The sequence below is a fragment of the Chelonus insularis genome, unplaced genomic scaffold, assembly GCF_013357705.1.
Source record: "Chelonus insularis isolate UGA/USDA-ARS -01 unplaced genomic scaffold, ASM1335770v1 contig_555_pilon, whole genome shotgun sequence".
Classification (NCBI taxonomy): Eukaryota; Metazoa; Arthropoda; class Insecta; order Hymenoptera; family Braconidae; genus Chelonus; species Chelonus insularis.
Genome location: NW_023276640.1, coordinates 34629 through 48584, shown reverse-complemented (window position 1 = coordinate 48584; position 13956 = coordinate 34629). Strand labels below are relative to the sequence as shown.

General features: G+C 25.6%; 1 protein-coding gene across 1 annotated transcript; it reads left to right on the top strand.

The window, feature by feature from the left end:
- Positions 1-4599: 4599 nt before the first annotated feature.
- LOC118070175 (adenylate kinase isoenzyme 5) lies at positions 4600-12381 on the top strand. The gene is made up of 10 exons (XM_035088609.1): positions 4600-4739; positions 8276-8440; positions 8598-8708; positions 9196-9338; positions 9945-10127; positions 10524-10643; positions 10751-10892; positions 10973-11241; positions 11614-11778; positions 12175-12381. Exons 1-10 carry the CDS (start codon positions 4718-4720, stop codon positions 12379-12381), a joined length of 1527 nt encoding a protein of 508 aa, XP_034944500.1. The 5' UTR covers positions 4600-4717.
- Positions 12382-13956: the final 1575 nt, after the last annotated feature.

Below are 13956 nucleotides of genomic sequence, written 5' to 3'. Positions count from 1 at the left end.
TTGTCTATTAATAAGTCGTAAAATATTATTAAATTGTTTGCAATCTATTGTACATGAATGGGTCAAATTTAGCGAGTCTTATCATGTAAGTGTACAGTTTATCATAGGCAAAAACGTAATAGGGCTGTAATATTAAATGTACACTATGAAGCTTATAAAGTCTATTTTGTCAACAGAGAGCAAAAAAAAAACATTTCACATTTTTATGTATATTTATAAATATCTAAATAATCATAATATATATATATATATATATAATGTCGATCAAATAAAATTTGTGAATATGCGACAATAACGATTTATAAAACAGTTTCTTAGCTTTTAGAATAAAATTAGGATGTAAAAATATAATAAAAAAATAGATAAGTAAACATATAAAAATTATCTATTATTTGGATAATTTTATACTATCGCAATCTCGTCGTTTTTATGGCTCCAGAAAAGTTATGAACAATTATATTCAAAGAAGTGCATTTATGAGACCATTCAAAATCTTAAAACCATATGAAATCTTTTAGTGAGATATTTTTCATACCTTTTTTATAAATCTGCCGTAAAAATGATGATTTTAAAAGAAATTTCATTAAAATTGGATGATTGTTTAATTAAAAATTTTTTCATAAACAAAACTAAATTAGGTAAATAAATTTATTTAAAACTATTACATATTTGTAACATTTTGATTTGTTGTATTTATTTTTATTATTAAATTATCTATTAAGCAATAATGCTCAATAGTTAAAATCTTTAAAGCTATTTATGCACAAATATATACATCATTCTCTTTTACTATGATTTTATGAAAACTTGGCTCGTAAAATATTTAAATGTGTCTGATCTAAATGAGAGTTTGACAAAAAAATTTTTTTTAATTATCAGCACGTGTAGTATTTACACTTTTAATTGTATTGCAGAGGTTTTTATCTTGTCGATTTTTAAAGGCGCAATGATTTTTGGATACTGATTGATCTTATTTGGAGAAGTGGCTTCCTATTTCATAAAAGCACCACAAGTTATCACGATTTTACAATTCGGAAAGAAAAAGGAATCAAGAGTCAAATAGAGCCATGCATCGTCAGGATCTGATGTAAAATGTTTAAGATGTCTGCAAAAATTAGAAGTTTCAAGTTAATTACTGTACAGTAGAATGCTTCTTTAATCAAGTGATAGAATTAGAAAAAAAGTCGAATATTTCTGATATCGTATGTTAATTTTCAATAATATAAACCTATTCCAAGAATTACATATATGTTTAACTAATAAGCTCATTCATGTCTTCAATAATAATAAATATTAGATGAAGTGATAGACTTTAACAAGATTTTAATTAGATTCAAATCAATTGAGTAAAATCATGTTAAAAAAATCATATTATGATAAAAATAAGGCTGTGGGTTTATAAAATACGTCCTGGGAAAAAATAAAATAGACCTACATTAAATTAGATCCAAAAAATGGCAAAAAAAATGTGGATTTGTGTAGATCTATTTTATTTTTTCTCGGGGTTTGAATAAGATAGCAGCTCCTGCATCCCGATGGCTATTAAATAATTAAATTTTTTAATAACATTTTTTTTTTTGAATAGTCTAGTTTTTAATTGATTGGTTATGAAAGATTTTTAAATTTAAAATAGAGCTTCTTAATATTTCATAAAGATAATTGTAGTAGTGAAAGTCACAATTACCATAACATATTTATAATATTACATCGATTTTTCAATTATAACAGAACAATCTAATGAATCACCCTTAATCAGTTTAATATGTACGTATGATGTAGCAGTTTTTAAATAATTAATAAAACCAGCAAAAGAATATTGAGTACTCATTTGCATGATTTAGAACGGGGCAGTAGACTTTCAATTATCTGCTGTGGCATTTTCAATCAATATGCAGCAAGTGATAAATAAAAAATATTTATTAGTCATACCAGCTATAGAGAGTGATAAATATAATTTTATTTTTTTAGGAATAATTTGTTTTTATCTCTCCTGGTAAAAAATTTTTGAGTGATTGAAAAGTTTATTTCCATTTCACCTGAGTGAAATTTTTCCTTCTATTTAAGGTCTATTGAACTTTCCGTACAGGCATAATAAAAAGTAGTGTACAAACTTGAAAAAAAACATTTAGGTCATTTCAAACTATATATTTACCATCAGAATCGTAGATAAATACAAGTAAATACATTTATCCATTAAAATATACGTGTATCTATATTGTAATGAGATTTAAATCAATTGGCACTGTCATCAATTACACAAATTATATTTTTAATCTAGGAGAGTGCGGGGCAAAACGGATTTTTTGAGGTAAAAATTGCTAAAACATATAATAATGTAATTTAAAAAAATATTTTCATACAGTTCATAAAACTCGAATGATATATGTCTTGCACCACTAATTTTTTCTGTCTGCATGATTACTCTTATGATTGAAATGAAATATTTAAAACAATAAAGTTTTCAATAAATTTATTTTTTCATCCAATTAATCGTTTATATCTTTCCTTCATTATAACTTTTTACGATAATCATTTAACTCATGTAAAAGTAATATAACTCATACGATATCAAGTATCACTGTTAATTCATTTTAATTAATATTTACTCTAAAAATAAAATAGTGATATTATAATATAACTATCCTGAATAAGATAAAGCTAGGATGAAACTAGGCGTTATATTTTGAGTCGGTAAGTTAACTCATAATAATAATCGATTTATTTATCGGTATTGTTAATAGTATATTACATATCAAGGAAAAAAAAAGTAGGTTGATTCAAACCATAGGAAAAATTGCCAACTAAGCAGAAGGTAGAGGTAGCAAACACGTGGCTGATGGCCTAATTATCTTTTGCAAGTTTGTATATTATTTTTTATCATGGCTGTGCAGAAAATTTGATAGATCCCAAATGAAATGAATAACGTTCTACAGAGAGTTAACTTAATTCTTATTATAAGATTATACTACTATACTAAATTATAAGATTAATACTAATAGATATGAGATGATTACTTAAAAATATTTATTAAATAATACATGTAAATACGGTATTATTTTATCAGTAATAAATACGCAGTATAAATATTCAATCATGTAGACGTATAAATATTGGTTATATTCGATAAAACTTACAGATTCTATAAAAAAAAAAATCATAATCCTAAGAGATATGAATAGAAGTTATCATGCTATACTTTGTATTTTAAAATTATCATTAAACCATAATGAATATTTTTAAATAATGAGAATTTTTAATTCTCATTCTGTTAGGCATTTTTTTTTTTCTAATGCATATATTTTTAAGTTAAAATTTGTATTATATATAAACAAAATCATTTGATTAAACTAGTTTCATAATTAAATTTAATAAATATGCATAGATACACTTATAGGTATTGAGTTTAAAATTAATAATAAAGCTAATTATTTAATGAAAAAATACAAATAAATCAGTAAAATAAAAATTTTAATAATTTCAAATGATCATAGATTAAAGTATATTTTATTATTTCGTCCTGATTCATTGTTATTTTTTAAACAATGGAATGTCTTTTTTATGTATTTATTCACGAAACAACAAGCGTATAGATTTTTCGATTAAATAATTATGATTAATAGCATCAGTAAAATATTTACAATTATTTTTTTCAAGTATATATATATATATATATATATATATTTTATATTTTAATTCTTATTAATGATAGATTAAATTAATTATTTAAAAGTTTTAATGTTAAATAAATTAAAATTAAAGCAAAAATCTATAATTTGTAAATAAAAAAATTAGATGATATAAAAATCTATATGTAATTATTATATATGTACTAGTAATATTAGTTATATGGATACTATTTTCGAATAAACTCGCATGCGTATTACAATAGTATCCATGGTTACCACATGAATGATTGTAAGCACATAATAATATCTACGTTCAATCGTCAGTATAAGCTTTTGCTGTAAAAGTGAATAAGATTGAACGTTAATAGAGTATTCTTGGAATTTTCTGATTAATACTCATCATTTAAAGTATACGTATACTGTTTGAAAATTAATAAGTTAGCAATTAATGTAATAATAATTTTTATTGTACCATTTAAATAAGTATTTATAAATTAAACGTTTTTTAAAAATAAATTTTAAATGGACACTACAATGCGAATATGAATATAAATAAAATAATGATAAAAATATTAGTAAATTGATGAATGATAAAATATTGTATAATAGTTTGATGGAATTATAATTGATTATTGTTTGAGGTCATACATCTTGTGAATTAATCAACACGCGGCCTTATATTTACGTAATCAAATAATGGAAAGTGAATGACATTGAAAATGTTCAATGGGTCAAATGAACGCTTGCGTATGTAAATTTTAAGAAAAAGAAAACTATCTAATACTCAATAAATAAATATTTAGGTATTTGTAAATTTATCGACTTATTAAAGCCCATTATTTGACATATATAAATACGTTCTTGATGATTGACAATTTATGTATTTTAGTGAATGAAAGAATACTATTTTTTAATTAAAAAAGTGAAACAGTTTTAACATAAATAAATATGATAGTGAAGTTTTATACATTAGTGATAACGTAAAATTATTAATTAATCATTAATAAAGTGATAGAAAGTGAATTATGTGATTAATCATGTAAATTAAATGGCCATCATTATATCATTCCGGTATAGTGGAGTCACTTAATATGGGTATTTGTCTTGATACTGGTAAGTATTTTTAAAAAATAAAAATAAGCATTCAATATTAATAGGCATTTATTTAGTTGGTATCGATATTATTTAAATATAAAGAGGATACCTTTGATTTTTTAACAAAATGATAATTAGTAATATTAATTGAAATAATGATTAGTAAGTAATATTAATTATTGGCTGGCCATTTAGATGATAAAATCATTTAAAATATATTGTATAATTAAGATAAAAAGATTGCTAAAATTAATTAAATATATAAAGAATGATTGAAAATAATAAAATAACTGATAACGTGACTGGTATGACATAGATTGCCGCAAAAAGTAATTATTTATATCCTTTCAGTAGTAAGAAATAACAAACAAATACAATTAATTTAAAGTTGAAAAACTAGTTGCATTATTAGATGTCCTTCACCCTAATATAATAAACTTATACAAATAATTCATTTTTATTAAGTAAATGACATACACATCAAAATCTAATAGGTTTTTCAATTATTGTTCAAGAATAGAAGAGTTGATGGGGTTTTTTTCCATTAAGGCAGCTTCATTTAGTCTTAGCTAGTTTGTAACTATCATCTCGAATCAAAAAATAAGACCTGACTTGGACTCTTTTTCTTTGATATCGAAATATGCCGTTAGAATAGGACCTGATTTGGAAACTCAATCGAGTATTTTAACTGCAAATTTTTTAATCGATGGCCATGTCAATAGAATAATTGATGTGTTCACATTCAAATACCGTCCAAGGCAGAAATCTCATTACATTGACATAAAAACATAAAAATATAAAGTTAAAGACTTTAAAGAAGTTTTCTCTAGATTAAATGAAATTAATAAGCCATCTTAAGGTCAAAGAAAAAGCATATAATTATACTAGGGTTGTTTTTAACATTATGAAAATAATAAGTTTAAACTTTCTTGTTATCAGTTACATTGTTTTTCATTATTATTATTTATTTGTAACCAATTTATATTCACAAAGTCAATGAAAACGTTTAAAGCAATCAGAATTGAATGTGATTCAATCACAGATCATTTTTGAAACATAGTGAAAACTGAAATGTTTCTAGTAATTTTGAACATTATGTCAGATTCGTTAAGTAATTTAATCTTTTGATTTTATCTTGCGAAAAATTATAATCAAACCTGAGGGAGCCGGGTGTTTGCTGGATAATCCCGTTTGGTCAGACCCCAGGTGGGTCGGAGCCCTGGAATCCCTGGCCAGACACTTTCGACGAATCACAAGATAAAATAATAATAATAATAATAATAATAATAATAATAATAATAATTAATAGCGACTAATTAATGCCTGGTATTTTTTTTTCAATAATAATTCCTGCTAATTGACGTTCTGCTACTGAAAAATATCATTTTCATTAATTAGTATTGTAAAAATAGTCATTAAAAATAGAAAAAATTTAAGTACTCGTATGTATCATTATTAAAATAATTTTATTAATATCATAATATATTAAAAGTCTGAAATAAATATATTTCTAATTCAATAAAATTACATTTTATAAAGAATCACAAAAAATAATATCTTTTTTTCTTTGCATATTCACCCAATGACGCAACGACAGAAAAATATATTACGAAACAATGTAAATTGCAAGTTTTAGTTATTTGAATAATTTAAAATAAATCAATAAATTGTCACAACATAATATTGATTGACTGTTCATATAAAGATAATCATCTTATTCATGCATGTAACGTAATGTTGTTAATTTTATTTTTTCATCACGTACTCAATTTTTTATGAAAGCGTAGATACTGTAAATAATAAATCTATTCACTTGTAAATAAATTATTGACTTTCAAAGATATTTTTATTTATACTAAAATAAAAGTTTTTATTTCAATTATTTGATTTCATACTTTTTTTTTATAACACACTTTCTTAAATGCTGAAACAATTAAAAAACCCTCATCTGGAGCTAATTTTTTCGAACAGGCTACTTTCGAATTGTCTGCGAGTTTCTCGGCTAAAAGTTAAAAGTTTACTTAAACTTCTATGAGAGATCCGTACAGTTGTGTAGAATTACAAAAATTTATTACATACAATATGATAGACGATATAATCTGTAGTTAGAAGAACTTTATTTCAGAGGCTTAACATTGAAATTGAAAAAAGAAAGTTTCAGAGAAAAAACAAAAAGTATTTAAGGCTTTGAAGTTGATTTTTTTGCAGAAAAATAAGATTAGCATATTGACTATAAATGGTGATTTTTCTTCTTGAATAATAATCTTGAATAAAGCGTTCTAGACATATTATTAGAATGTCTATTACTCATGGTATTCAAAATACGGTCAGTTCGTAATTAAGAATAACACTATTTTACTGCACAGAGAATAATGGAAAAGTACTTTTTACTCTACGGAGGAGGTAAAATTTTTCTAGTACTTCGTACTTCGTTTCTAATAAGATTTACTATTTGAAAAGTAAATATTACTTCACATATTAGTAAACAATACTACTAAATCATAGTAAATCATTTTTAATACTTATTACTTTGAATTCGGTAGATTCACGCTGAAGTAGAATTTACTACTCATTTTTCTCCTTGTATACATTACCCCTTATTGAACGTTGGAAAAAAATCACGTTAGAATTTCTCTAGATTATAATAAAGTTGCCATAAAGTGGTATTCTGAAAAAATTGTATTCAATCAGCCATCATTGTCAATATTCATACGGAGCAAAACAAGGAGTAAATTCTACTTCAGCGTGGTAGCTTCTACTCCACAGTGCCTGATCAAAATATTGCTGACTATTCTTGAGAGTTAAACCTACTACTATTTTATGGTAACAATAATATAATACTAGTATAATAGCATTAACTCCTTAGATAAGAGGTATAGGGTTTAGCGAGTCTTTCGAAAGGTAGACAGAAAAACAATAATGGCAAAAAACTAATTAATAAAAATCATTTGAATAATTACAGAATTATTTATTTTAGATGATATATATGTTAAATACCAATTTTACGTGTACACAGTTTAAAGATTGCGGGAAACGTTGATTTAGACCCCAGTAAAAAATATTCTTCTATTGGAGAGATTCGAAACTATGATCGCTTAACGCATGCAACTAAACCGACGCTTCAGTCCGCTCGGCTATCCGAAACAATTAAATATGACTTACATTTTTATGTAACAAATAATAAAGTTAGACGACCCAGCAGTGAAGTAAAAATTACTCCATCAAGAAGTAAAATATACACCTTTATGGAGTATATTTTACTAGATAAAGAAGTAAAATATTTTATGAAAGAAAAGGAATTATCGATAGTCTCAAAATTACTTCTAGTAGGAGTAAATAATACTATCTCGAGAAAGTGAAATCTATTGAATTCGGAGTAAAAAATATTAAAAATGATTTACTCTGATTTAAGAGTATTGTTTACGAATTACTAGAAAAATTTTACTTCCTCCGTAAAGTAAAAAGTACTTCTTCATTATTCTCTGTGTAGCATTGTGCGATCATGTTTATTTTCATAACAAATAAAATTTTTATATTTTTCTCTGTCTATTAAGATCAACAAAACAGATCACAAGTTTTCGAAGACGGTGATGTTCATGGTGGAAAATGGCGTGGTGAAGCCGGTCTATTATCTACACCACCAGATGGGCATTTTCCTATGCAAAATGTCAGTCCGGTTAAATTTGAACCACCAACGGTTCCAGTTATATTTGTACTTGGTATGAAAAATTTTCGAATTAATGTAATTCTAATAAAATAAATTACTTATTATTACTAAATTTTTAAATATCATTAACAGTGTTTAAATTTAGATACTTTTTATTATGAAGAATTGGTATAGTTGTATATATCTAATATATTAAATATTTTTATTAGGTGGTCCAGGGAGCGGTAAGGTGACACATTGTGATAATTTGATGCAAGAGAAAAAAGGAATTACCCACATCAACATGACAGATCTTCTGCAGCAATATGCGTTGGGAAATGGTAGTATATCAGAATAATTTTTTAATGAACAAAGTATCAATAAAACACTGTAAATTCCAGTGTCTTATTTTAAAACATTAAAAGTGTCTTAATATGACGTCACCCATTTGATTAATATTGTCTCGATTTTAAAACGATTTTACAGTTACATCGGTATTACAGTTTTCTAATCGATCGATAATACTGATAAATTGGTGTGATAATTAGCAAAAATGGCTGCCACAGTAAATGATTTTTTTAATTTTTTGAGATAAAAAATCTCAAAAATAAAAACGAAAATTAGTTTATTAAATTCAGCGCACTTTTCTCTATAAAATGTGCCCCGGTCCCGATTTGTGCCACGAAATTTCGTATTTAAAATTCAAATTGACTGGACTATCTTGAATTTTCAGTGCAATAAAGATAGATTTTATTTACTTGATCATTTCGAGATAATTTTAGATGTAAGAAATTAATAATTTGATCAAACGACATTTTAATGTTTTAGATATGCAAGACTTTAGCTTACTGAGTAGCAAAACTGTTGCGGAAGTGCTTATGCTCGAAATGAAAATGTCTCCAAATGCAAAGACTTTCCTCGTGAGTGGATATCCCAGAAATATGCGAGACGTTGTTGAATATTCTGAGAAGGTAAATTAAACTTAAAACAAATATAAAATTTGTAGTTTTTTTTCTTCACATTTTTTAAAAATGAGTTTAAATAACAAAAAATTTAGGTAACAAAATGTGCTTTCAATCGAGACGATATATTTTATTATTTTACTACTATAATATTATTTATTTTTTAGTTTATTATTTTATAAATTAAACAAACTTATAGATATTCTAATAAATTTTAATTGATTAGAATTTAATCGTTCGTTTGTAAAATAAAGTTTTATATAAATTACTGAATTGAATAATTCAATGAAATTTTATATTATACAAAAAATGGTTGTTCTCTATTTTTATTCTAACGTGTATAGTTTTTCACAGTTATTTCAGACTGATAAAAATCGTAAATATTTTTTATTTATATTTACATCTATGTTCTGATAATTATTCATAGGTTTATTTACTGAATCAACGTTAAATGTATGGAATGATAGAGAGCGGTCGATGAATTTTATTACACTTTAAAGGTTCATTAAATTTCGCTAATTTGCTATGATAATTTAATATTACCTATTTGAAATATTATAAATACACATATTATTTATGAATGGTATGATGCATACGTATATACATGTTTTTCAGATTCAAATAGTCAATGGAGTGATTCTCGTTTCATGGAAACAAGAAGTACTCGAGAGACAAATTGATTATGGTGCTCAGCTGGGTCATGTAATCTTAAGTTTAGCGCGAATGGAACTTAGAAATTTTTATAGGAATGTTATGCCTGTAGCTGAATATTTTGATCGCAGTGGTGTTTTAGTTGAGGTAAATATTCGTGAAAATGGATTATTTTTTAATAAAAATTGTTTTAAGATAAGTAAGTGAAATTAAAATTTTTTTTGTGATAAAGAATTTTGATAAAATATTCTACGAAAAAAAGATACTTGTTTTTAGTAAATAGTTATTTTTTATAAATAAGTTATGAGTTGAAATAATAATCAATAATAAGAAGCATAGCTTTTAGCTGAGTCAGTTTATAGTATGAGGTTAAAACGAATTGTTATTATTAATAATTAATTGTTAGATTTTTTATTCTGGTGACACATTATTTAACATAAATTCGTTTTTAAATTTAACATTTTATTAAATTATTCTTTTTTAATTTTTAAATATTAAAAATAATTAACTTTAAAAAAAAACGTTTTGTATTTTCAATCATAGGTCAATGGAGAACGGAACCCAAGTGATGTTTACATTGACTTTCGTGAAGCTGTAATGGAAATTCTTGGATTTTCTAAATCTGGCTCAAGAGAACCAGCATCACAGTCCTTAGAAGCAGAAGTATGTAATTATTTCTATGATCATATTACTATTTAACAGGAAGACCATAAATAAGTCATTTTTCAACAATAATGACTTTCTTTATTACATGAAAATTATTGCAATAGGTGAAAGTAGAACGCGCTGAACCAATTTCTGCTAGTCCGAAGACAGCTTACATAGCTCCGTTATCATCTGAGCCAAAGACTATTCTTTCTAAAACAGCGATTAAACCCAGAAAAGGATTACCTACATTTATTTGGGTAATTGGTCAGTTCGAATTTCAATATTTTTAATCCTAAAATTATATGATAGTAACTAAAATTTTAATAATAACTATAATTCTGTAGGTGGACCAGGAAGCAATAAATCAAGTTTGTGCATTCAAGCTGTTAGAAACATGCCAAATTGGGCACACATTAGTATAGGAAGTTTACTAAGAACCATGTCTACTTCGAATATGCTCGTAAAAGAAGCTATTGTAACGGGTGAAATGGTCTCACAAGATGTAGTAATGCAGCTCATTGAACAACAAGTCTTGTTAAACCGTGACAGTGATGGTATCATTATTGATGGTTTTCCAAGAGATCTTAATCAAGTTCAGGAATTTGAGACCAAAGTAAATCTTATTACTGAAAACCTCATTAAACTCTTGATGGTACACTGAAATCTAAGTAACCCTATGTTTCTTTTGATTTAAACACTCATTTACTTACTTTAGTGACTTGTAATTTTTTCATATCATTTCCAATTTTGATGATGTAGAAAAATTTATTATAAAATTCAATTTTTATTTCTTGAAGTGTTATTCACAGAGTTTTTTAATCATTTTTTTAAATAAAAAAAATCAATCGCTTGTTGTTAGCATTTAAATGTTATGGTTTGAGTTACTCTAGTAAACCGAGTAAGTTATGTTAACAAATTGTACTGTCAAAGGTTTAAAGCAAAGTAATTCTGTAAATTGTTTCATAAGTACTTTACTCAATTGTAGTTCGGACAGGAACCACCATTAATTTTGTTAGACTGCTCTAAACTTCAGTTGGGCCGAGGAAAACTTGATGATACTGTTCCAGCATTTAGGAGACGACTAGAACTCTTCAGAGAAGTAACATTACCAGTATTGAAAATTATTGATAATGATAGTCGTCTAATAACTGTAAGTTCATTAAATTATTTTATTATCAAGTAAAAATCAATCATATAAGATAAATGTTTTATTCAAATAATTAGATGCAATATTCAAAGAAAATCAATTAATACTACTAGTTCAATTGTGTTTCTAATATATATTAAACAAAACAAAATTTTTATAAAAAATAGATTATTTTTGAGGTAAAAATAAAAAATCATGTAATTCATAAGGTTAAATCTGTTACACTGAAAATTCACGTGTTTAGTTTCTAAACACTTGAAGTGTTAATAATACTAAAATTGACTCGGAATTTCACACACTTCATTTTAGAGTCTATAACATATGTATAGATATACCAATTGAGATAAAAATAGAAACATCTAATATACATAGTTGACCATTAAGATAATTTTTTTTCAGATAAATGGTGATACTGATGTTCCTTCAGTGCAACAAGAATTTTCAGCAGCAATTTATCAATTAATGCGTCAGTCACATCATAAAGATGAAGAAAGTTTGAAAGAGCATCAAAATTCATCGTCAAATAATTGGAATTATATTAATTCTAATCATAATGAGCATCAAACGAAATCGCATGTGCCTAATAACTTATCTAAAACTCCATAGAAAATGGAGTTAGTACAATCAGCAATCATGTAAAAAACAGAAAGACAAATTTGTTACTCAAAGTAATTTCATATTTTAAATTATGATCCATAATGAAAAATTATATGATTTTCTTTAATATATTGTAAAATATATGTGTATCCATCTATAGATGGATTGACAAACGACAGAATTTGTTTATAGGAACGCGTGACTGGTTTGTTTATTTATGTTTAGGACTCCCTGATGGATTCATGTCAACTGTTAAATGATTGTTGCAATTAGGTTAATAGTAAACTTAAACGTTAACTTTGAGGCATTTTAGGATAATTTTACCTCAAAATACCCGAAAAAAATAAAATAGATCTACACAGATTTACACATGGAGAAAAATAATCAGAGTTATATTACTTGACTAACCAAGTAAACTTATTCTAGAAAACGTTACATGAATGAAATGTATTGTTGATAATTTTACCAAATACAAGATTTGTAAAAATTACTCTCTAGTCAAGTAAATTTTACTAGAAATTATTGTAAACCTCGAGTATTTATTGATGAGACATTTCTAGTAAATTTTGCTTGACTCGACGATCATCCATATAAGTGAAGGAGTTTCTAGTAAAGTTTTTTAGAATTCTAGAAATATGGTCATGACTTTTTTCTCCGTACATTTTTGCCATTTTTTAGTTCTAATTTGATCTACTCATATCTAAAAAACTAAAAAAATTTGATCTAAATAAATCTATGTATATCTAGTGAGATCATTGTATATCAACACAAATTCCTGGATGCCTATGGAGATCTTCATTAATTTCGATGATGTAAAAAATTTAATACATCGATAGAGATCAGAGAAGATCTAAAGTGATCAAAACAGATGTACACAGAACAAAGTAGATCTAATTGTGCCAAAAAATAGATCTGAGTTGATCAATGTAAATCTATTTTATTTTTTCCCGGATAACTATTAATCAACTGTAGATCAACCGTTAGAATGTGCGATTTATTAACTATGAGTTAACCATTCATAAACAGTTGCTTAAAGGTTGATTATTGTTCAATTGAACGTCATATCATCTTATAATGAACTAAAAGGTAAATGAATGGTTTAAATTTGGTTAAGAGTTGTTTTTTTGCAACTGTTACTTATATTTGTTTACGAAAAGAAAGGTTGCATTCGGATAAACAGCTGATTGAACGTTGCATGTTAGTTATATAATCGTTTTTTATCGCACATTATGACTGTTTTCTAAGTTAACAATCAGTTGCTTCAAATCCATCAGAGTTGAGACTAGGCGATCTTAGACGTATTCATTTCGATCTTGTACTCGATCTGTAAATTAATAAACATTTCTTTCAATTTTATTCGTTCGCCTCATCGTATATTTTACAATATATTTTTAACCGATATAAATAGAACATTTTTTAATGGAAGAATTTTTTTCAGAAAATAAAATGGTCAATGGAGTTCGACATCATAGTAATAAAAAAGATGTCGATACGAAAGTACACCAAGTTTTAAAAGAAGGCAATCGAATCACTAATGGGGTAATAAGTTCTACTCGACAAAATGGTCATATTGCACATGCTGGT